General features: G+C 40.0%; 1 protein-coding gene across 1 annotated transcript in view; it reads left to right on the plus strand.

Annotated features, from left to right (window-relative positions):
* The first annotated feature begins 20,248 nt into the window (after window positions 1-20,248).
* Window positions 20,249-22,963, plus strand: part of HECA (HECA ribonucleoprotein granule regulator) — a 36,227-nt gene continuing 33,512 nt past the window's right edge. Inside the window, exon 1 of the mRNA XM_090279919.1 lies at window positions 20,249-20,560. Within this exon, the coding sequence (XP_090136045.1) occupies window positions 20,290-20,560 (271 nt within the window). The 5' untranslated portion in view covers window positions 20,249-20,289. The remainder of the gene's footprint in view (window positions 20,561-22,963) is intronic.

Raw genomic sequence — 22,963 nt, forward strand, 5'->3', positions numbered from 1 at the left:
GGCTTACTCACCCACAGATGGAGAACCATTTGAAAAATTTCAAGATGTATTAGGTTGAAGATGTTTGGGAAAAAAACTACTTAGAGAGCAAATGCAAAGGTCTTTTTTTAAAAATTTTTTATCTGGAATAGTGTGAGAACCTTCTTTCACTGACCTCAGAAGATAAAAAGAGAAATAACAATTTTGCATTTGAATTGGTGTTTCTTAATTCCAATAAAATTCTAATGATTTTTAAGTAGCTCAAAGAGTCCCAGCATAATCTGGCCTAATTTCACAACTTGAATTACAAAATGTATATCTGGCATGCTTCCTAGAATTCATTCTGTCATATTTTTTGAATTCTGTGAAATAAATATAAGCACCATTATTGTTCAAAAGAAATTTGGCATACTAGGAACCTGTGAGAGAACTAACGTATTTAAAACATATTTTTTCAAAATTGGTTTAGAGGAAGAAAAAGAAAGAATTACTTGAAGTGAACAAATCTCTTTTGTAAACTGAGGGTTACAAAAATTAAAAGCAGATATAGGACAGACATGGTGATATATTCATCACAGATGAGGAAGCATAGTTAGAAATGCAGTAGCAATGTGAGCCTCCAGGCCCTGGGAAGATGAACGGACTACTGCAGTGAGTGAGTGAGTGAGTGAGTGAGTGGGTGTGTGTGTGTACTGCAGTGAGTGAGTGAGTGTGTGTGTGTTTGTACTGCAGTGAGTGTGTGTGTACTGCAGTGAGTGCGTGTGTGTGTGTACTGTAGTGAGTGTGTGTGTACTGCAGTGAGTGTGTGTACTGCAGTGTGTACTGCAGTGAGTGTGTGTACTGCAGTGAGTGTGTACTGCAGTGAGTGTGTGTGTGTACTGCAGTGTGTGTACTGCAGTGTGTGTACTGCAGTGAGTGTGTGTGTGTACTGCAGTGAGCGAGTGTGTGTACTGCAGTGAGTGTGTGTGTGTACTGCAGTGAGTGTGTGTGTGTACTGCAGTGAGTGAGTGTGTGTGTGTGTGTGTGTGTGACTGTATGTTCCTAAAGGTCTTCTTTCAGTTTCAGCCTCAAGAAAAGCAAATATTAAAGCACTTTTCTATTCTGCTTAGAAGAACTACCAGGGCAGCCTATCAGAAAAAGAAAAACAAGGGAAGATAAGATCTTAAGTAGAGTAAGGAGGGCAAGCACTTGCTTTAAACCTCAGAATCAGGGGGAAGTGGTAGAGTTTGAGAATGTTTGCAAAGTCTGAAGATCTGTGGGAGGCTAGAGCAATGCAGATGATTCCCAAGGCCTCTGATTATAAGTGACAATTTCAACATCAAGTTTATTGGGTTAAAAATAAAACAGAAAGAAATGCCATTCTTTAATATTTTCAAGGAAAAAAATCTTGGAAATTTCATTTCCCTGTGTATCCTACTTGCAAAGCCTTTAACTCATTCTATTGTAGGCTGGGGAGATTACAGAAATTATAACATGAGAAATTGAATGGTGACAGTGGAGTCTAGTTAAAAGTATCACATTGTACTTAGGGGTGACACACCTTTAAGTCTCAACTGTATATACTAATTTTTTAAATTATAAAACACCTTGAATATAAGTAAGAAAAATGAGTTATATTATTTACTTTGATCCAAAAGGCATTGTTGGATATAAAAGTATGTATCTTATTTCACCTTTCTTAATTCCCTACCCTTTTGACCTAGGATACATTAAATTTTTTTCATGTTTTATTAAAGTACAGTTGACATACAATATTATATTAGTTTCAAGTGGACAACACAGTGATACTACATTTATGTACCTATAATGTGATCATCATTGAGTCTAAACCATCTATCTCCATATAAAGTTATTATGATATTATAGCTATATTCCCTATGCTGTACATTACATTTCTGTGTCCTATTTTATAAGTGGAAGTTTTGTATCTGTTAATCACCTTCATCATTTTTGCCCACCCTTTCAGCTCCCCTGTCCTCTGGCAACCATCAATTTGTTCTTTGAGTCTATTTTTGTTGTTAGTTTTTTTAGATTCTACATGTAAGTGAAATAATACAGTATTTGTCTTTCCCTATCTGACTTTTCCACTTAACATAACACCCTTTAGATCCTTCCATGCTGCTGTAAATGGCAAGATTTTATTCTTTTTTATGGCTAATATTTCATTCTATAGCTATACCACATCTTCCTTATCCATTCATCTATTGATGGACACTTAGTTGCTTTTATATCTTGGCTATTGTAAATAATACTGCAATGAACATAGGGGTGCATATATATTTTCAAATTACTGTTTTTGTTTTCTTTGAATAAATGGCCACAAGTGGAATTGCTGGGTCATATGGTAGTTCTATTTTTCATTCCCTGAGGACTCTCCATACTGTTTTCCGTAGTGGCTGCACCAATTTACAATCCCACTGACAGTGTGTGAGAGTTCACTTTTCTCCACATCCTCACCATGACTTGTTATTTGTTGTCTTTTTGATAATGGTCTGACAGGTGTGAGTTGATATCTTATTGTGGTTTTGAGTTGCATTACCTAGTGATCAGTGACGTTCAGTATGTTTTCATGTTTCTGTTAACCATCTGTGTGTCTTCCTTGGAAAAATGTCTGTTCAGGGTCCCTGCCCATTTTTTATTCAGATTGCATATTAACCCTTTATTAAATATATCAACACATGACCTTATCAGGAAATATATGCCCATTCAGTATGTTGCCTTCTCATTTTGTTGATGGTTTCCTTTGCTGTTTAAAAGCTTTCTAGTTTTATGTAGTCCCATTTGTTTTTGTTTTTGCTGTCCTTGCCTGAGGAAATATATTTTAAAAAATATTACTAAGACTAATGTCAAAGAGTTTACAGCCTATATTTACTTCTAGGAGTTTCATGTCTTACATTTAAGTCTTTAATCCATTTTGAGCTGGTTTTCTTTTTTTTTTTTAAGTGGTGTAAGCAAGTGGTCTATCTTCATTTTTTCCGTGTGTGTATTTTCTTAGTTTTCCCATCATCATTTATTGAATAGATTGTGTTTTTTTTTTTTTTTTCATTGCATATTCCTGCCTCCTTTGTCATAAATTGACCATATAGTGTGGTTGAATTCTGGGATCTCTATTCTGTTCCATTGATCTGCATGCTTGTTTTTGTGCCAGTAACATCTGTTTTGATTATTATAGACTTGTAGTATAGTTTGAATTCAGGGAGCATCATACTTCCAACTTTGTTCTTCTTTCTCAAGATTGCTTTACTTATTTGTAGTCTTTTGTGGTTCCATACAAATCTTTGGTTTATCTGTTCTGGTTCTGTGAAAAATGGCAATCATAGTTTGATAGAGATTGCATTGCATCTGTAGATTGCTTTAGGTAGTATGGACATTTCAACAATATTAATAAGTTTGATATATTCTTCCATTTATTTGTTTCATCTTCAATTTCTTTCATCAGTGTCTTATAGTTTTCGGAGTACAAATCTTTCACCTCCTTGGTTAAATTTATTCCTAGGTATTTATTCTTTTTGATACAATATAAACGAGACTGTTTTCTTAATTTCTTTTTCTGACAGTTATTAGTGTATAGAAACACAACAGATTTCTGCATATTAATTTGGCATCCTGCAATTTTATTGAATTCATTTATTAGTTATAATAGTTTTTTTGGTGTAGTCTTCAGGGTATTCTATAAATAGTATCATGTCATCTGCAAATAGTGATAGTTTTAATTCTTTCTTTCCAACCTGGATGCCTTTTATTTCTTTTTCTTGTCTGATTGCTGTGGTTAGTCCTTCTAATGGTATGCTGAAGAAATTGGTGAATGAGCATCCTTGTCTTGTTCCTGATTTTAGAGAAAAAGTTTTCAGTTTTTCACCTTTATGTATGTTATATGTGGGTTGTCATGTATGGCTTTTATTATGTTGAAGTATGGTCCCTCTATATCTATTTTGTTGAGAGTTTTTATCATAAATGGATGTTGAATTTTGTCAAATGCTTTTGCTGCATCTATTGAGATGATCATATGATTTTATCCTTCGTTTTGTTAATGCGGTGTATCATGTTTTTGATTTGCAGACATTGAACCAGTCTTGCATTGCTGGAATAAATCCCAGTTGTTCATAGTTTATGATCCTTTTACTGTATTGTTGAGTTCGGTTTGCATTTATATTCATCAGAAATATTGACCTGTAATTTTCCCTTTTTTTGTAGTATTTTTGTCTGGTTTTGGTATCAGGGTAAAGCTGGCTTCATGGAATAAGTTTGGAAGCATTACTTTCTCTCCAATTTTTAGAATAATTTGAGGATAGGTATTGACTCTTCTTTAAATGTTTAGTAGAATTCACTTGTGAAGTCATCTAGTGTAGACTAGAGTTTATTGGGAGTTTTCTGATTACAGATTCAATTTTGTTACTGGTAATTGCTCCATTCAGATATTCCATTTCTTCCTAATTCATTCTTGGAAAAGTATATGTTTCTCAAAATTTATCCACTTTTTCTAGGTTGTCCAATTTGTTGATGAATAATTGTTCATTGTATTCTCTATGATTCTTTATATTTTATGGTGTCAGTTTAAACTTCTCTTTCATTTGATTTTATTTATTTGGGCCCACTCTTTTTTTTTTCTTGATTAGTCTGGCTAAGGGTTTATCAATTTTATCATTTCAAAGAATCAGCTCTTAGTTTCATTGATTTTTTTCTATTGGCTTTTTAAGTCTCTTATTTACGTCTGCTCTAATCCTTATTATTTCCTTCCTTCTACTAACTTTGGGCTGTTTATTCTTGTTTTACTAGTTCCTTTAGGTGTAAGGTTAGATTGTTTACTTGAGATTTTTCTTGTTTGTCGAGGTAAGCCTCTATTGCTTATAGTTCCAGCTAAGTTTAAATGATCAAGTAAGTCAGGTTAAGACTAAATGATCATTTGCTTCAGTATGCTGCAGAAGGAATTCTAGGTTGGACTGTAAGGTCTTTCCCCTATATAAGATTATATAACTTTGAATAAAGTAAATCTGATACAGAATACTTCGGTTTCTGCCACCTTTCTGATTTTAGATGATAATTTGGTTTATCAAGCATTTATGAATAACACACTAACTTAAAAGTGAGAGAATGAAGACTATGGCCTACTTGTAAGTTGGAGCCCCTTCATGCTATATTGGGGATTTGTTAGACAACATTGTTAGTACTTTTAAAAACTGAAATATCACACACCTTTATTGGTTCTGATTCCTTTTACATATATTCCCTTGGTCTCACTTACATCTTACCTGCCAATATGTTCTCCCGTTTTATGTTTTACCCATTCATTATGTCAATTATATCTGATTACAGGGTACTTTCATGGTGAATTGATTTCCATTGCAGACTTAAGTGAAATCACCCACATCAGTTTATTAATAACCTTTGCAGCTGAAGTCTTGGGCTCTGTATCTACAATACGCCAGACATTAGGATGGCTTAAAATGGCCTATCATTGGGGTTTTGGGTGGGAAATATACTGCATAAAACAATTTATTTCTTTTAACTCATTAGAAGCTATTTCACAATGATAGCAAAGTTTACTCCTTACCAAAAAGGAGACAGATAAGTCAGAGTCCTCTCCCTATGCTGGGCATTGCACATGCTGGGATAACAGCTGGCATGAGGGGTATCCACAGGCAGCTATTGTCCTTGCACCTGGCTGAGGATCACAATCTGAGACACTAACCAGTGCAGCTGCAGAGGTTCTTGTCAGATTTTTCTGAGCCATAGAAATGAGAAAAATAATCACTGTAGTTACATATAATATACTAGCCTCCATTAAATACCTCAGACAGAAAGGATAAAACAGTAAAGTAAAATTATTTTGAGCAGTCTCCAAACTATTTAGTCTACTCTTTTATTATCTTAAAAATAACAACCATTGATTAAAAATAAAATAAAATAAAATAGAAGAGATATTTGAGCAAGAGAAAAATCTGGGGCTAAACATGACTATTTGAATATGTATAAATGCTGCGTGACTTGTTCTTAGAAGGTGCAACTAAGACACCCATTCCAAATAAAATAAGCATCTGAAAAAAGGGTTATGAGAAAAGAAGAGCATGGAAAAGCTTATTTTGAGAAAAAAGAAATTAGACCTGTAGTGCAGATCTATTATATATCTCAAATAAATAACCTATAAAATTTCTGCTACTCCCTTCTTTCCCTTCCCTTCCCTCCTCTCCCATTCCATTCCTTTCTATTCTTTTCTAGCTCCCTCTTCCTTCTTTCCCCTTTGCTTTCACAAAGACTTCCTAAACACTCTTTGTGTATAAGGTGTTGTCAAATATACCAGAGCGAAGCAGCCCTCTTTTGGCTTCTGCTATAACTCTCCATGTTAGCACGGGCCCAACAGGGTGAGCTGAGGATAGAAACATGTGATGACTGTTGAGGAGTGGGAGAGTTTGCTTCTGTTCTGCCAAAAGTCAGGGAAGGGCATCAAGGGGAAGTAGCAGTAGGAACAGAATAAAGAAGGGGCAGGGGGTTTTCTGCTTGTGACAGACTTTGGAAGCAGAATCCACAGGGTCTGAAAATTCAGTGAATAAAGTGGGCAAAAGTGAGCTGGAGTCAAAGGTGCCTTCAACCTTTCCATTTTACAGGTTCCTCACAGAGTTAAAGAGAGCAGAGCAGCCTCTGTTCCTGCTTCACGCCAGCTGTGAAGTAGGACTGAACACTACTACTGGTTGCCCCAAAGACAAGCCACTCCAGTGTTGAGAGGATGGTATTTTACGTGTGGTATTACATTCGTATCTGTGAGCATGTGGAGTCTGGGGTGAGTGAAAGGTAGTTACAGGACAAGATGTTTCATTGGATGAGGGGTTCTCTACCAAATCTCTTTTGTCCCCCAAATCCCTTTATCCCCATTTGATGAGTCTTACTGTCTTTCCTCTTCCTTCCCTTTCATAACCCAAGCCCCCCAGCTTCCTCCTGTTTTTTCCACACGTACCTTTCCACTCTTATGCATAGAACTGTAGCTCACCCAGCTCCTCCTCACCCATCACTTATTACTGTTAAGTGCCTGTAGTTCTGAGGATGATTTCATTTGTGCTCAGCAAACAAAAGATCTGTAGTCTAAAAGGTTCACCCTCTTTACACGGTGGCAGATGGATTTTAAATACTTGGTTTTTATTTCTGTCCCACACAAAGATGTTGTCAACCATAGTGTATAAAGCACTACTGGGTAAAAAGTTTAAATATCCTTTTGTAATCTCAGCAACTCATCACATGTACTCAGAGATAAAGTCAATGCAAATGTTTCTGAATGCTCTCTGATGTGGCTGGCAAGTAGGATCATATCTGATTTCTCTTCTCTGCCAATCATTCTCATTTCGTGCGTTTTTATCCGTGGAGATTTAACATTATCCTTCGTTATCTGGTGTTAGCCCTCCTCATAGTGCTGGGCAGGCCTCTCCGCCACTCATCTGCATGGTTCATGGAGGCTGCTCCGTACCCATCACTGAAGCAGCTAGTCACGATGGGACTACTGCCCTTTAACACCTGGGTGACTCTTGCAGAAAAATACTACTTTCATAAAACCAACCACAGGAGCATGTTACATTTTCTGTGCTTTTCCTTCCCTTCAAAACAAATTTTGTTGTCCCCCTTTATTAAGTGGATTAGAAATCTAACACTTTTTCTTAGAAACCAGATGTGTGGATTATTTTAGCTTGAGAACTTTTTTCCTCCTTACGCTTTCTCTATTATTAGGCAGAAATATAAGTGGACGGTATTATTTTTTAAAATGTAGTTTAACACGAAGCCAGAACTAGGTCCCCAAGAGCTCCTTTTGCTCTGTGCTTAGATTTCTGGAGGAAGACTACTTTAAACTTAATATAACTCTGAACCCTCACTGATTCTTTGGGCAACTACGCTTTAGGTAGGCAGACTCTATATTCTTAAAGTATTTGTCATTTTATTTAATTTTAAGGGCGAACTGACACAAACTACAAAGAAAATGAGAATCTTTCAATAAGGTATGTTTTAATTTTTTAATGTGAAGTTTTCTGTGATAACAAATCCATTTCAAAACAATATCCCATCCATAATAAAAATTCGAGTTCCAAGAGTTAGGTGTTCGCAGCAAAACCTGCCTCTTCCCTTTGAAAACTGAACAGAAGTCCCCAGACCTCTCTCCTTGATAACGATGTCTGCGCCAGCTCTGAATAATGACGATGCAGTTGTGTCCCCTTCTCTCCCACAGCCCTTGATGCATATTTCTGTCACTGTACTTACACAGTATGATGAAATTTTCTGCTTAAGTGAATCCCCGTAAAATTGCTTTCACTTTGATGATAAGCCATCAGCCCACATTGAGAGGTGCTGGCAGACATAGCCCCTTTGCTATAAGGACATTATTGAAGATGTTCTTCAGTATGTCACATATTATTGCATTTGCAGGATCCTCATGGGTTTGTCTGTTTGGCCTTATATCCAGACTAGTGTATCTCGAGCAGTTGGTTTGCTTTTGTCTGCTCTTATCTGGTGGAACCTGTGGGTAATGTAACTGATCATGTTTTTCCTTGTACAGAGATTGCTAAAAGGCTTAAAGCCAAATTCCTGGCGAATCCTTAGCAAATGCATATAGGCCTTCATTGTATTTATTTAGTGCACTAACCTACCTCTGATCCCATCATTGCTTTCCCTTTGCTTTATCTTTCTCACTTGCTTCTTATAAACTTCATTTTCTTGTGTTGCATATCTCATTGTTCTTACTATAAATCCTTTCAAAGAAAGGCATGGGAATACAGGCATATCTGCACCTTTCTCTCACTAGGCTGTGAGTTCCAAGAGAGTGGACTAGGATTGTTTCTTCATCACTTTGTACTTGGAGCTGACAAAGACCTTCATTATATGCTCAGTAAATAGTTTTGAAAATGAACCAAATGAAAATAAATATGGTAATTTGAAAGCCAGTATTCTTTTCTGTAACAAGACAAAGGGAAGACTGAATCAAATGGTCACCTACAGAAAAGATGGCATAAGATACTCCTTATGTGAGTCAAAGATGAACAGATGGACTATGTAAAAATTCCTTTTTCATCTGTTGAAGCTATAAACATAAGGTCATGACATTTTTGTGGCTTATAAACCAAGGAAAGTGAAAGGTGCTTGCTATCCATCTATTACAGAACTCTGCACAGAATCGATACTGGATAAACACATGTTGAGTTAAATCTACCTCACTGGATACTGGGTTGGAAAACAGAGATATCTAGAATGCTTGGCAGAAAATGTCTAGCACTTCTTATATCACTGACTAGGACCTAAAAACGTCCTGTAAACCTTTAAACCCTGGATTGTCGACTAAATTCAGAGTTGGTACAAAAGATACCTAGCTTACCGGACAATGTGTTTTAAGGACGAAGTGTCCAATTTTACTTAGAATTTTCAAGTCTTGATTAATAGTTAATTAATTTTGTTCTTTAAGAGCAAATAAACCAACATAGTAAATATTGGGTTCTTTTACCCATATGGACTTTCCTAGAATAGAAGGTGCTAACAGCTTATTTGTGGGTATCGAAATTCATGGTATTCATCTAAATGGAATAAGATGTTGAAATCGTCTTTCTTTAAAATCAGAGTTTTATCTTTAGGTCCTATGATTTCTTCTTTCATAAAGTCTGCCGTGTACATCTTCTTCCCTGTTCACCCCTTAGTCCAAAACTCTCGTGATCTCACTCCAGCAATGATACAGTCAATTTCCAGCGGGATTCCCTGTCACCACTTTTTCTAGCAAATCGATCCTGAATGTTTCTGCCAGATTATTCTTCCAAAAATGCTGTTTTTATCACATCATTAAAAAAAAAATTTAGTAGCTTGCAATAACTTTTTATATCCACACAAATCAACGTAGACTTCTTGGGCAAAACATTGCTTTTCATAATCTCCTCCCACCCTGGCTTCCCACCAGAGTGCGCTCTGTTGCAATCTTAGCACCCTGCATGGGTGCCTGGTTTTGACTGCTCCTTTAAGGTACCCCTATTTGCATGCAACAGGAAGTAGGGTGTGGTTTGCTGTGGAAGAGAGGAGACTGGTGTGCTAAAAACAGTTTATCCTTGGCCTAGAACTAGCGTTGCTTTTTGAAGAAACAAAAACAAAAACATGCTTACAGTTAAAAGGAGGAAAGTTAAATAGCAATAGTGAATTTAAACTTTAAAATGCGTCTAATAATGGTAATAGCTACTGTTTATTGAGAGCTTACTATGTGCTAAGCACTACACAAACCTTACCTATCTTAATTCTGAAATAGATACCATTACTACCCTTATTTCACAAATATGTTGTCCAAGGTCATGCAGCTAGTACGCCAAAACTGAAACCCAGGAAGTTTGGCTTCATACAGACACCTAACCACAAAATTGTAATAACTGTTAATGGAACCTAAATCTAGTGTCCACCCTGAAACCTGAGAAATGGCTGCTCTAGAAAATAACAAAGAATGTCTTGGACTTGTGTGCTAGAAGAAATTCCCTTTATCTGGAAGGCAAACCTTTTTTTCAGAACCAAAGCATAGTCTAGCTCATACTCGCCATAGACTGTCTCCCCTTTGCCCCCCGCCCCCTCGGCTTTCACTTTTGCGTAGCTCCTTCAGTTATGGTTCAGATGCTTCATCTCACAAAGAAAACTCAGTTTAGTGGGGGCAATATTTACCCCTGATCAGGCCGTTTGCTGCAGTACTAAATCCTGGAGTGTCTTGTCATTCAGAAAAGCAGTGACCATAATATACAAATAGGAAGCCCTGACTAGGGGGCCAGCTAAAGATGGTGAATGCCCATACCTAAAATTCAGACTTAAAAAGACGTGTACACAGGACACTGCCTCAGTTGCCTGTGGCAGGGTGTCCAGGTCCGACTGGCTCACAGAACCAATTGTTCACATTTCTTCCCAGCCTTGAGTTTGGTGGCTTAGTTGGTAGCCTCAAACTGACTGTGGCAGGAGTATTTATACCACGGGCAAATGTAAACACTGTAAGTCAGCTTCCCCCTCCCCCCCAGTGGTTTAACAAGAGGATACCATTGAAACTACCCTAACTGATGCTTAAAACTGCAGCTATGTATTATTTCTCACAATTCTGTGGATCGACTGGGCTCATCTTTGCAATTGGCTCCATATGGTGAAATTCCGTATGGTGACTCACGAGGTTGCATTCCACCAGGAAAGGATTTCTCAACCTTGGCACTACGTTTGGTGTGGAGGCTGTCCTGTGTATTGTATGATTTTAGCAACATCCCTGGCCCCAACTTATTAGATGCTAGTAGTAGCAACCAAAATTGTCCCCAAGGGGCAAAATTGCCAAGGCTGAATTAGGAGCTTGGCTGAGACTAGAACATCAAAGATAGCCTCTCATCTTCCAGATGTTTAGAATCCTTTGTTAAATTTTTTTTATTCATGATGTTTGTTAACGATTGTAAGGCAGACTTTACTTAGGAAACTACTACAATGGGGTTTGTAATAGGAGAGAAAGATTGGGCTGAACTCAATACAACAAGGAAGAGTGGGAATTTATAGCTAGGGAGCAGGGTCGGGGACAGTGTGTAGAAAATTACAAAGAGGAAACATCAGAGGCAGAGAGATTTGGGTTAAAATGACTTGACAGGATTCTTGCTGAAGGCAGACCAGGGTGGTAAGATATCAAGGATGATCTGATGCTAAGGGTGGGTACTTTTGATAGAATGGCTTGGCAGAATTCTTGCTAAAATTGGACCAAGCAGGCCAAGGACAGAGCCCAAAGTGAGGGCCTCATCAAAAAGAGGACCCAGAGAAGCCTCACTCAGGTTTGATCAAGGGGAGTCTTTCTCACCTTCTTCATATGGCCTCTCATCATTCCATAGTCTAGTTCAAGTTCCTTCACAGTATGGTGGCTGGCTTCAAGGGAGCAAGAGCAAAAGCTAGGATGAGAACGGGAGCACTGCCACTTTTGCTGCACTTCTCATTGGCCAAAGTAAGTCACAAAGCCAGGTCAGGTTCAGGGGGAGGGGAAAACTACGCCACTTAAAGAGAGGAGCAGCAAGTTTGCGTCCATCTTTAATCTATGCAGGACCGTATTTGCATGCAAGGACTCAGGATCCATATTTTGCAGAAGGAAAGAACATCCTGAGAATTCTACTGAGTATCAATCAAAATTAAGTCCAGAAACACACATAACAGTTCTTATGACTGGACTAAAGGTGAAACTGATTACTTATGTGATATAAAGTAAAAAAAAAAAAAGACAACGCATCATATTGACGTTACAAGGCAATGTATTTCTAGATTCTACAGTATTTATTGTATCAAAGATTCTGAACAAGAATTGGAAGTTGCTTCTGTTTATAATATTGGTAAAGATGTCTTTGTATTTAAAAAAAGTAGTTCTCACTAGGTTGTTGACATTAATTTTTGTCAACAGAACGATAGCATAATTGATGTTTCTGAAATTAGAAGCAATGTTGTGAATGTTCAACTGTTTTACATATTTAGAACTAGTATTTAATGTATTTATATCATTATAATAGTTGGAGTTGAGTTTTTTTTTTTTTAAGTATATTTTATTGATTATATTGTTACAATAGTTCCAATTTTTTTCCCCTTTGCTCCCCTCCGCCCAGCAGCCCCCTTCCCCGATTGGAGTTGAGTTTTAAAGATATGTCCCAAGGAATTTTCTAAAGAACTGGATGTTTGCAAGAGGGATCCGGTGTCTGCCTTTTCATTTGAATTTTCACCATTGCATCAGCTCACTTGGATGTTAATGCTGGTAGTGTTTGTTTGTTTTTTCACTAAGGCACTATTCCCCCCCCCCCCCCCCCAATGTATTTAGCAGACTCTAGTTTCGCAGATGTTGATTGCCTTACAGCTAAAGGGATTCACAGGTTTTATACACTTGGGAAATTCTAAGTTGAGAGTAAGCAGGTTTCTTTACTGCTGGACTTCTTAGGGTCTTTACTATGATAATGTATATTATGACTCATAAAAATACAGTGTTTTCTAGGCTTGTTTAACCACAGAAATAGAGGCATGTCTTATATAACAAGGGCTCCTCAGGATACTCTTGGTAGAAACTGTTCTAAGTGGAAATAATGGAGGAGGAGGAATCTTGAGAGAGAATTCTATTCCAGCTCAATCAAAATTAACTCCAGAAACAGGCATAGCAGTACCCTTAGCACTTAAAAAAATGCCCTTGAAGCAGGTCCTTGGATCCAATAATGTTCTGTACTGTTGTGTTCATTCTAAGTGTCAATAGCATTTTGAACACAGAGGACTGAAACAATTACAAAACTCATTTTGCAAAAGTTAAATTAATGAAATTTAATCAGTCAACATCACCAAAAACTGGTAAGTTCAAACAGTAACTTAGAAAGGAAGAACCAGAATAGATTTATACCTTTTCTAGCTGTTCTTGTCCTATTGACAAATAAAAACTGTATATATTTATGGTGTTCAAGGCAAATGTTTTTTGGTATATGTATACACTGTGAAATAATTACTATAATCCACCCTTCTTGTCTTATAAACTAAACTTGAAGTGGTTAAGAAATTAGAATTTAGATTGCAAGAAATATATTAACATATTGGTGGTAGGAAGCTTCTAAGATGGTTCTCAGTGATCCCTGTCCCCTAGTATTCATGTTCTTGCATAAAACTCTCCCCCTGAGCATGGGCTGAACCTGATGACTTACTTGCTTCTAAAGAACTGAGTGCAGCAAAAGTGGCGGATGTTACTTCTGAGATTAGGTTACAAAAAAGACTGGCTCCTGCCTTCCTTACCCTTTCCTTCTCTCTTCACTCACTCACTTGGATGAGGCCACTTTCACTATGCAGAGGCTTACATTAGGGAGGTCTCAGGCCAGCAGCCCTGCAGAACTGAATGCTACCGACAACCTCACAAGTGAGTTTGGAAATGGGTCCACCCCCAGTTGAGCTTCGACATGACATGACTACAGCCTTCAGAGACCCTGAGCCTGAGGACCCAGCTAAGCCATCCCCAATTCCTGACACAAAAGCTGTGAGATTATATATGTTTGTTGTTCTGAGCCACTAAATTGTGGGGTAATTTGTTAGGCAGCAATGGGTAACCAGCACAGTATTAAAAGAGGTATTTAGGGAAGGCTAAGGCTGTATTATCTAAATCACACTTCGCAGACAGCTAAAGGAGAGACTAAAACATGGCAGTTAAATTGAGCTTTAGAATGGCAGCATAGAAAAATAGTGATTTAATTGGGAAGAAGCACAGAGAATTGTAAGGATGAAACCTGGGTGATAACAATCTTTGAATTTTCAGTGCCACTCCTAGAGGAGATACCAGAAATACAGGATATAAAAATTGATAATTTCATGGCCCCTGCAATTCCTGAAGAAAATATTGCTATCATATGTGTCCTTGTTATAAAGAACTAGCCTCTAATAGAGCCACCCGCTTTGGTTTAAATATTATGCTTGCTACTGGGGAAGGATGTTATGTCTACCAAGAACATAGTAATGTGGTTTTAGAAGGCTTGTTTTTCCTCTTGAGGTCTGGTTTGGATTATTCCTTTGATGTGTTCTTCTGTATGTTCTTCTATTCCACAGATATGTATTGAACAGTACTATATGCTGGATGGTGTTTTAGGCACTGAGGATTCAACAGAGAAATCCTCACCCTCTTGAAATCTACATGTTAATGAGAGGAGACAAAACACTAAACAAAGTGAATAATCATAAAAATAAAGTATATCACACAGTAATAAAAATAAAAAATACATAGCATAGTAATTACGTACTATTGGAGAAAAGAAAGGAAGGAAGGGAGAGAGGGAGGGTGAGTTCTAGTTTCCTTACCAGGTATCAAGGTCTGGGCAGTATGTCCACAGCTGCTCTGGGCCCAACATGATCTGACAGCTTTCCAAATCTATCCAACGAACACCAGAGTTTTTACGTCTTCCTCTTTCCCTTCTGTATGTTCCACACTCATTCTTCTTTTCATGCCTTTTAAAAAGACTCCAGAAAGACTTCACGGCTTTCCCATAGAACATTCTTTGACAATTCTAGCCTCCACTAACCCCTCAAATCTTGGGAGGATCTGAGCAAATTTCACTCCAACTCCAAAACAAAACAAAACAAAGTACAATGTACCCATTTTTTAAAAAAATTTCCTTAAAATTTTCAGGTTAAAAGCTGATTAATTTTTGTCTGTTGTTTTGTTGCTCCTCCCTCTGTCATCGGGATTTCAGGTCTTTGAGTTTGGTTTGTTTTTGCATATGTGTGGAACTTGCAAGCAAGTACTCTTGATGATTGGTTCATTGGAAGAAATATAAAAGATGGAAGATATGATGCTTGTCTTTGGAGAACTTAAAACATATTTGGAGAAAGAAAATTCTCTCCCTGAGGTGAGAAAGACTATGGAAAGACAGCCTATATAATCAAATGCATGGTATGGTATAGCAGGCGGCTTCCAGATTTTTTTTTTTTTTGGATTTGTACCACAATAAGAAATGGACTTTACATCATGACTCAGTGTGCGTATATATATGATATATATATACGATGTCTATATGTGTGTAAGCTAAATTTTGCAAAATAATGTTTCCCAAAATAACACTTAATTTTTATATGCAATGCATTCTGACATTTCTATTCTGTTCTAGTTTTTAAAAAATGCTGATAGAAATCCTCTGATTCGTGGGTGCGGAGGTGAGGCCGGAAGTGGTGTTAGGGAGACCATGGGGAACACGCAGAATTGCTGCTCGACGGATGAGACAGGAGGTTTGCGGACCTGGGCTGGAGATCAAGGATGCATTCCAAGAAAGTACTAAAAATATATCACCAGCTCGAACCTGATCGTTGACCTCGCTGTGGAAAACCTCCCTGGAGCCTCACTGAATCAGACCATAACCGGCACTCTTAAAAACTCTCCCATCAAAAAGTATCAGGAATGACCATCTGAAATACATATCTACCACATCAGTAAAGTACCAGCCAGCAGTCTAACAGATCTGCTAGTTTCTTTGGCCATCAGGCAGATAGACTCAAGCTGCCAACACAACAGTGGAAAATGTCTCTATAGCAATGTTTTGCACATTATGTGTGTGACCCATTAGTAGGCCATGAAATCAGTTCTGTGAGTCAAAATGAACATTTTTTAAAGAAAAAATAAGATATAAACTATCAGAGTGCTTTCCATTAAAAAAGAAGTCCTCTGAATTGATTTTACAATATGCCAAGAGAATATAACCCACAGTTTAGAAAATGTTGGTATAGCTGGTTGGTGAGCATGTGAAGGAGTGAAGTAAAAGAGAGAATATTGAGTGGAATGAATGCAGGGAAGTCTGTCTTGGGAAAAATTATACTTGATCTATTTCTTGAAAGGAACATCCTGTTTAGATTACTGGGGTCCAGAGCAGTGTTAATGCTGAGCGGGACAGCAGTATAAGCAAAGGAGGCACTGAGGAGGGAGTAAGCAGCAAATTCAGGGGTCTCTATGAACAGAATTCTGACTTTTTGTGGATTAAGAAAATAATGTAAAAGGTAAACTAAAGGCCTAAAAAAAGATTCTGAGGGTAGCTATTTGAGAAAAATATTAATAATTGGGAAGAGCTGAATGGCAGAGCAGATTTGTGGCATTTAATAATCCATATCATTATTTGTATTAGTATTCCATGTTTGTCAAAGTTATTTATAATGACAATTCTCATTATTTTCAAAGTAATCCTGTGGGCATAGGAGACCCTATTTCCAGAAGAAGAAACTGGTACATAGAGATAACATACATTGTTTAAGGTATATTTACTTGAAGTGACTTTAGCAGATCAGGCTAACACTAGCCCAGATGACTTAGTTGACCTCCAAGAGTTCAGAATACAGGCACAAATATCAAGCAAAAACCCAAACAGAACAATAATACTGAAACAATAACCACTTGTTTCTTTCCATTCCTTAAGATTAGCTTGTCCCTCTTCTCAAGGGTATAAATTATTTACCTTTGATGACCTTTATTTGTTGCTATCTTTTATTGAATTGTACACAGACCTGATGATGAAGTTGGGGGAAAGAAACCTTGGGTAGGGTATGAATTTTTTGAAGTTCATTCAGAGCACATGAGTTGATCAGGGTAATTACAGAAAGAGAAGCCAAGAGTGGATATACAGAGCATAGTGGCCTCATGGGGTTCCTATACCTTGTTGTATTTTCCTTCTGGAAGCATCTGCGGGAGGGCTTTCTGTCACCATTTGCCATCTTTTCTCTTTAGGTAAGGTTTTCTCTCTATCATTCTCTTCCCTTAAGAAATGGTGGTAAAAAGGGAAAGAGAAAAGGGTTAAAGCAGCAGGATTGCTATGAAATTTCACATTATTTTACAGAAGAAGGAAGTGGACTGCTTTAACTCCACCTAAATTTTGTTATTAACATCTTGACTTTAGTAATTTTTTTGGTAACAATAAATCAGAACTTTTGACTAAGGCTAAAAATAGATTAGCAAGGTTGAGCATGGAAGAAGAAGTGGCCCAGCATCTCCTCATTTTGTTTCAGTTTGAATGAGAAGGGGGTGGCTCATACAATGAACAAGAACAGCAACTGGCTGTCTGTCTGTGAGCTTTGAGCCAATTATGATATTTTTGTGGGAAAGTTTCCAATTCTTAAGTCTCAGTTATGTAGAGGTGGGAGGCAGCTGGTGTGAATGTCTGTCTGCAGGGTACATGCACAATTACTCTGATCCAATATGGCACGACAGCAACGTGCTTATTCAAGAAAATAATTATCTGTTTTCTTAACCGAAGCTTCTTCATCCTCATCACTTAAGAAAGACACAGAGAAAATAAAAGAAGAAGAAAGGCCAAAGCCAAAGTCACCAAAAGATTTTGAGATCTCTCAGCTACCTCTAGTGAGGAATATCAGTAATGAAATTAAGTCTGAATGGACCAGTTTAACTTGTTATCTTTGTCCACAGCTCCTTTGGTCCTCCCCAAGAAATTTCCATTTAATTAACATGTCCTCCCCCATAAGCTTCCATTTAATTAACAATCATCATCTTTTCCTCCACTTTTCAGAATTTCTTGGCTTCACTGTCTCCTTTATCTCTCATATTTAAGTGGCCACCAAATTCTGCTGCATCTACTCTCAAAGCATTGTCCATTCCTTTATTCATGTATTTGTCATGCATTTATTAAGTACCTACTGTGTACCATGCACTGTACCACGCACAGTACCAAGGATACAATGGCGACTAAGAAAGTTTCTGTCACTACAGAGCTTACAGTCTAGTGGGAGCCTGGACGAGAGACAAGTAAATAGGCCATTTCATTACTGTGTGCACATACTGGTGGGGAAGGTACAGAGGGAACACATGGGGACAAATCTAGGTTTGGGTTGTCAGAGAAGACTTCCTAGAGAATTGATGATTTTGCTGAGGCTTTAAGGTTCATAAAAATGTAGCCAGGAGAGGACTGCTTCAAGCATTCTCCATTCAACAAAATTTTACTGAATACTTTCTGTAGTCCGGGCTTTTACTTTGGACTCCGCAGTTAGAAAGGTGGACACAATCCTGGCTCTCCTAGAGCTTAGAGCACGTGTTCCCAACCCCTGGGCTGTGGACCAGTACTGATCCTCAGCCTATTAGGAACCGGGCCTCCATTGAAGCTCGCCTGAGCCCCACCTCCTGTCCTCCCCCCACACTTCACAAAACCGGTGCCTGGAGCCAAAAAGGTTGGTGACCAATGGCTTAGAGGATGTCAGGAGGAGGAAAAACAGACATGACAATATCGGCACAAACTATCCAACCAGCAATTACTCCTGAGTATCCAGTGCTCCTCCCTGCAGCTCCAGACTGCTATGAACTCTGCAGTGAATGCCTAGAGTTCCCTATTAGAATCCCTGCCTCGGTGAGCATGGATCCTCTCCCCTGCACTTCCCTGCCTGTCCCTATATGCTTACCAGCACAGCCACAGAGCCTTTACCGCAGAACTGGGTTAATTAAAGATCAGCTATAGGAGAGGAAAACTATAAACTGTCAGCTAACATAGTTTTTCCAACACAGCTCATGGGAAAAGGTGCTAATTTATACATCCAGCCAAGTTTATGGTCAGCTGTTCCCTGAGGTGCCCAAGATAGGAAAAAAAAATCCTATGGCGTTTTCATTTGAGTGAGGAGACAGAAAATAATTAAATATATATATATATATATATACATATATATATATATATATATATATATATATATATATATACAAAATAATTAAGAGAGGGAAGAGGAAAATACACAAGGTCGTACTTCTGAGAGCTCTTCTGGGAAGGCGTCTCAGTCATGTGTTGGAGCTGGAACCTGGGGGATAGGAAGGAGCTGATATGTAAAAAGGCAGAAAAGGGTTGCAGGAAAAGGCCATGGCAACTCTTCCCAGGGATCCCCTGCCTCTTCTCACGAGCGTCAGCTTCTACCCTCCCCCTGTGAACCACGTGGCCCCCTATCTTTCAGGATGACTCAGTTCTATCTGCAGGGATATTTGGGTTTCCCCCCAGGCAGGGCCTGCTTATAGGTCACAGGTAACATTTAGTTACATCCCTGGATGGTGAGTCTTGTTCCTATGAACTCTTTCACCACTGGATTGTGATGGCTTCCAATTTGGGGATCCTGCAGTTCACTCCCATTGTCTAGGAACTCACCCTATTTCTGCAATTACTGAATCTAAGGCTGTTCCCAAATGGCAACTCTTTTTAATGGATTATTAACCCGAAACTCGAAATCGCTTGTTTCCCATTCCTGTTCTACTCACCGCCTATTTTTCCGGACCATAGTGTGCTAAGCCTCAATTACATGAAGGTCAGGAGGCCACTGAATAACTTCAGATACCTTTGGATTGGCTTTCGGGGCTGTTTCAGGAAGGGCGGTTCCCAGACGCCCGCGAGCTCCTGAGGCCCAGGGCGAGGTCGCTAGGATGACATCACCCGAAGGTGGCCGACTCAGCGCGCGGGGCGTGACGTCACGCGGGCGGGACGGCCCGCCGTGAGGTCACCTGGTGGGCGCGGCCAGGCCGAATCCCCAGTGTCGTCACGAGCAGGGGCAGGGCCAGAGCGTGTCAGCGAAGCCGAATCAAAACAAGCCGGAGACCCGCCTTTTCCCTCCAGCTCGAGAGCTTCTCGCTCGCGCCCGGAGCCCGTGGTGCCCGCGCGGCTACAAGCCTCGGATGGCCGCACGCCGGCTCCAGGAAGCCGGACAGGGCGCGGCGGCAAGGATGGCGCGGCGCGGGCCGCGCGGCTAGACGGGCGCCGAAGGAGCCGCTGGCCCGCGCCCTCCATTCTCTCTGTCCCGGAGGCGGCAGCGCGCGGAGTCGCCTTCGCTGACGCTGGGCACCTGGACGCTCCCGAGATGCCCAACCCCAAGAACAGTAAAGGCGGCCGCAAAAACAAGCGCGCCAACAGCAGCGGGGACGAGCAGGAAAATGGAGCCGGGGCCCTGGCAGCAGCGGGCGCGGCGGGCGCGGCGGCCGGGGGGGCCCTGGCGGCAGCGGCGGGCTGCGGAGCGGCTGCGGCGGGCGCGCCGGGCACCGGGGGCGCGGCAGGCACCGGAGGCACGGGAACTGGCGCAGCCAATGTAGCTGCCGCCGCGGGGGCTGCAGCCGCGGGCGACGCCAAGAACGGTAAGACGGGGCGAATGCCAACTTCCTCCCCGACGGGGACGGCGCGGTGGCGGGGCTCCGGGTGGCGCGGGCGATGCGTGGACAATGCGAGTCAGGAAGTGCTCACCCCGCCTCTCTGCCCCACCGCGGCTGCCCCTTCGCGGTCCCCACTCCTGACGGCGACGATTTTATCTGCGGCCCCTGCCGTGTGTCCGCGCTGCGCAGCGGTCGCGCGCCTTGGGCAGCCTGCGCCCAGACTGCGAGGGTCGGTCGGGTGCCCGTCTGCGGCAGCGCTACCCTCGGGCCCTGCCCGTGGTAATCTCTGCTTCCTAAGTCATGGGTGTGTGTCGGGCCCGGAGGGAGGGAGGGCGGGAGGAAGGAAGGAAGGAAGGAAGGAAGGAAAGAAAGAGCTGCCCAAGTTGAGAAGAATGATCCGATTGAAAACTTAGGCATCAGTTCATTCTTCCCTGTGATCCCCTCACCTACCCCACCCCCACTCCCACCCCCAAGTGAAGAGCCTTAAATCGCAGCGATTCCGGGCTGGCTGTGTCGATCACCACAGGTGAAAAGGCCCCAGAGACATTTTTTTTTTACTGTAGGGCGTGTGTGTATATGTGTGTGTGGGTGTGGTGGGGGTGCTCTTTAATTCTGTTGCTCGGTTGAGGAAGGAAGAGAATCTGAACTTCCGTTCTCAGCCGGAGTTAAAAAAAATCCTCTATTTAATACTGCTTCACATCTTTGGAAGGAAGCCTAAGAATCTTAGGTAGTGCCTGAATGCACCTTTTGGGGAGCATTGATGGAATAGTGAAGATGTGACAGTATTGGCTGATGTCACTACAGAGTCAAGGTTTTTGTTGGAGGGCGCAAGCGCTTTACTTGGACAGTTTCTTTGAATTCTTCTGGTCAGCCAGTTTTTCAGGGCAGGGAATATAGGTAGCTTATAATGGAAGGAGATTAAGATCTTAATTTCTGGCTTTTAACTTGTAGACGGTCACTTTTCTAAACAGGACGCCTGCACTGAGAATAACTCCATAATGAAGTGTTGGGGTTAGAAACTGAATGGTAGGCCCCGTTGGCTGTGTCTCTGCAATATGGAAATAGGAAGTTTCCCAAATTTATCGCATATGAGAATGTTCGATACTACAACATTTGGCCAGACTGTCTTCTCCATGTCCTTTTGTTTTCCTAGCTCTAAACTTCATTTTGGTTTTGATGTGACAGAGGGGAAGGAAGACAGACTGCTGGCTCACCATTTAGCACTTTGTCATCTTGGGAAGGTCAGTCTTTCTGAGCCTCAGTTTCCTCGCCTGTAAAGTTGAAAAAAAAATACTGATTATATTGCCCCTCTTATAATCTTATGTGAGGCTCAGAGTGTTCTTTCCTTACCTGGTCTCTAATTCTTGTCGTTTTAAAGGCTTGTTACATTTGTAAGAGCTTCAGTTTCCTGAGAAAAGTAAGTGATGAACAATGATAGTAATCATTCATTCATTCAAAAACTATTAAGCACTTGGCAGTGTTACAAGTACCATGTTAAGCAGTAAAGGATACAGTGGTAATCAAGAGAGAGGGCATCCTGGTCGTCATGGAGTCTTTGTGTGCCAGTTCTGGGGGCCGTTGTGGCTTACCCTGCTGTTTTCATCTGTATGGAAGGAAGCTTCACGTTGGCTATTTCCTTTTCTTCTTTGTCCAGAAGATGAGACCGCTTGAAGGAGGTGTGAGGAAATTTTTCCCTTAGGCTGGAGGTATCTCCTCATTTTTAAACATTAATCTGGTTATGATGTTCCTTTTACTACTGTCCTCTGAAGTGGCAGACTCAAGTATATTTAGCAGTTCTGTGTACATCTTTGTGAAATTAGTTTTGATTTGGAGCTTGTTTTGTTGAGTAGGGGAAAAAGGGAAGAAATGGGCCATACATTGCCATAATCAGGGTTAGAGAAGCAACAAACAACTTATATTAGAGTTGTGAGCTGAAGTTTATGATGCTAAGTTCTTGGTGCTGACATGGTGTCAAGTCTCAGTGAATGATCCACCTTAATTTGAGGAACTCAGATTAATTTGATGATACCTGAACTTAACATGCTGAGGCCTCTTGTGTGCAAAATAGATAAATGAGAAAATTGCCAATGCTTTTTGTTTTTACCATTTAAAGCTGTCCGTTATAAGGTAGGAATGGGAGAAATGGCATTGGTGAATTTTTAAAGGGACAACAGATATGTGACAACTCTCAAAATCAACTGATAAAGCCCACTTATTTTGAATTTTAAAATGACGTTAATGGGACTGTTATAGAATTTCTAAGTATATTTCAATTTTTTACTTACCGTGATATTAGATTTTGTGATTATAAATACTACAAATTAAACAGTTCTTTCAAGGATGTAGTAAAACTACGTTCTATTAAACTTTAGAAGGTTTGTTCTCACT

Source organism: Furipterus horrens, unplaced genomic scaffold, assembly GCF_987537825.1.
Source record: "Furipterus horrens unplaced genomic scaffold, mFurHor1.1.pri manual_scaffold_6, whole genome shotgun sequence".
In the NCBI taxonomy this organism is placed as follows: Eukaryota; Metazoa; Chordata; class Mammalia; order Chiroptera; family Furipteridae; genus Furipterus; species Furipterus horrens.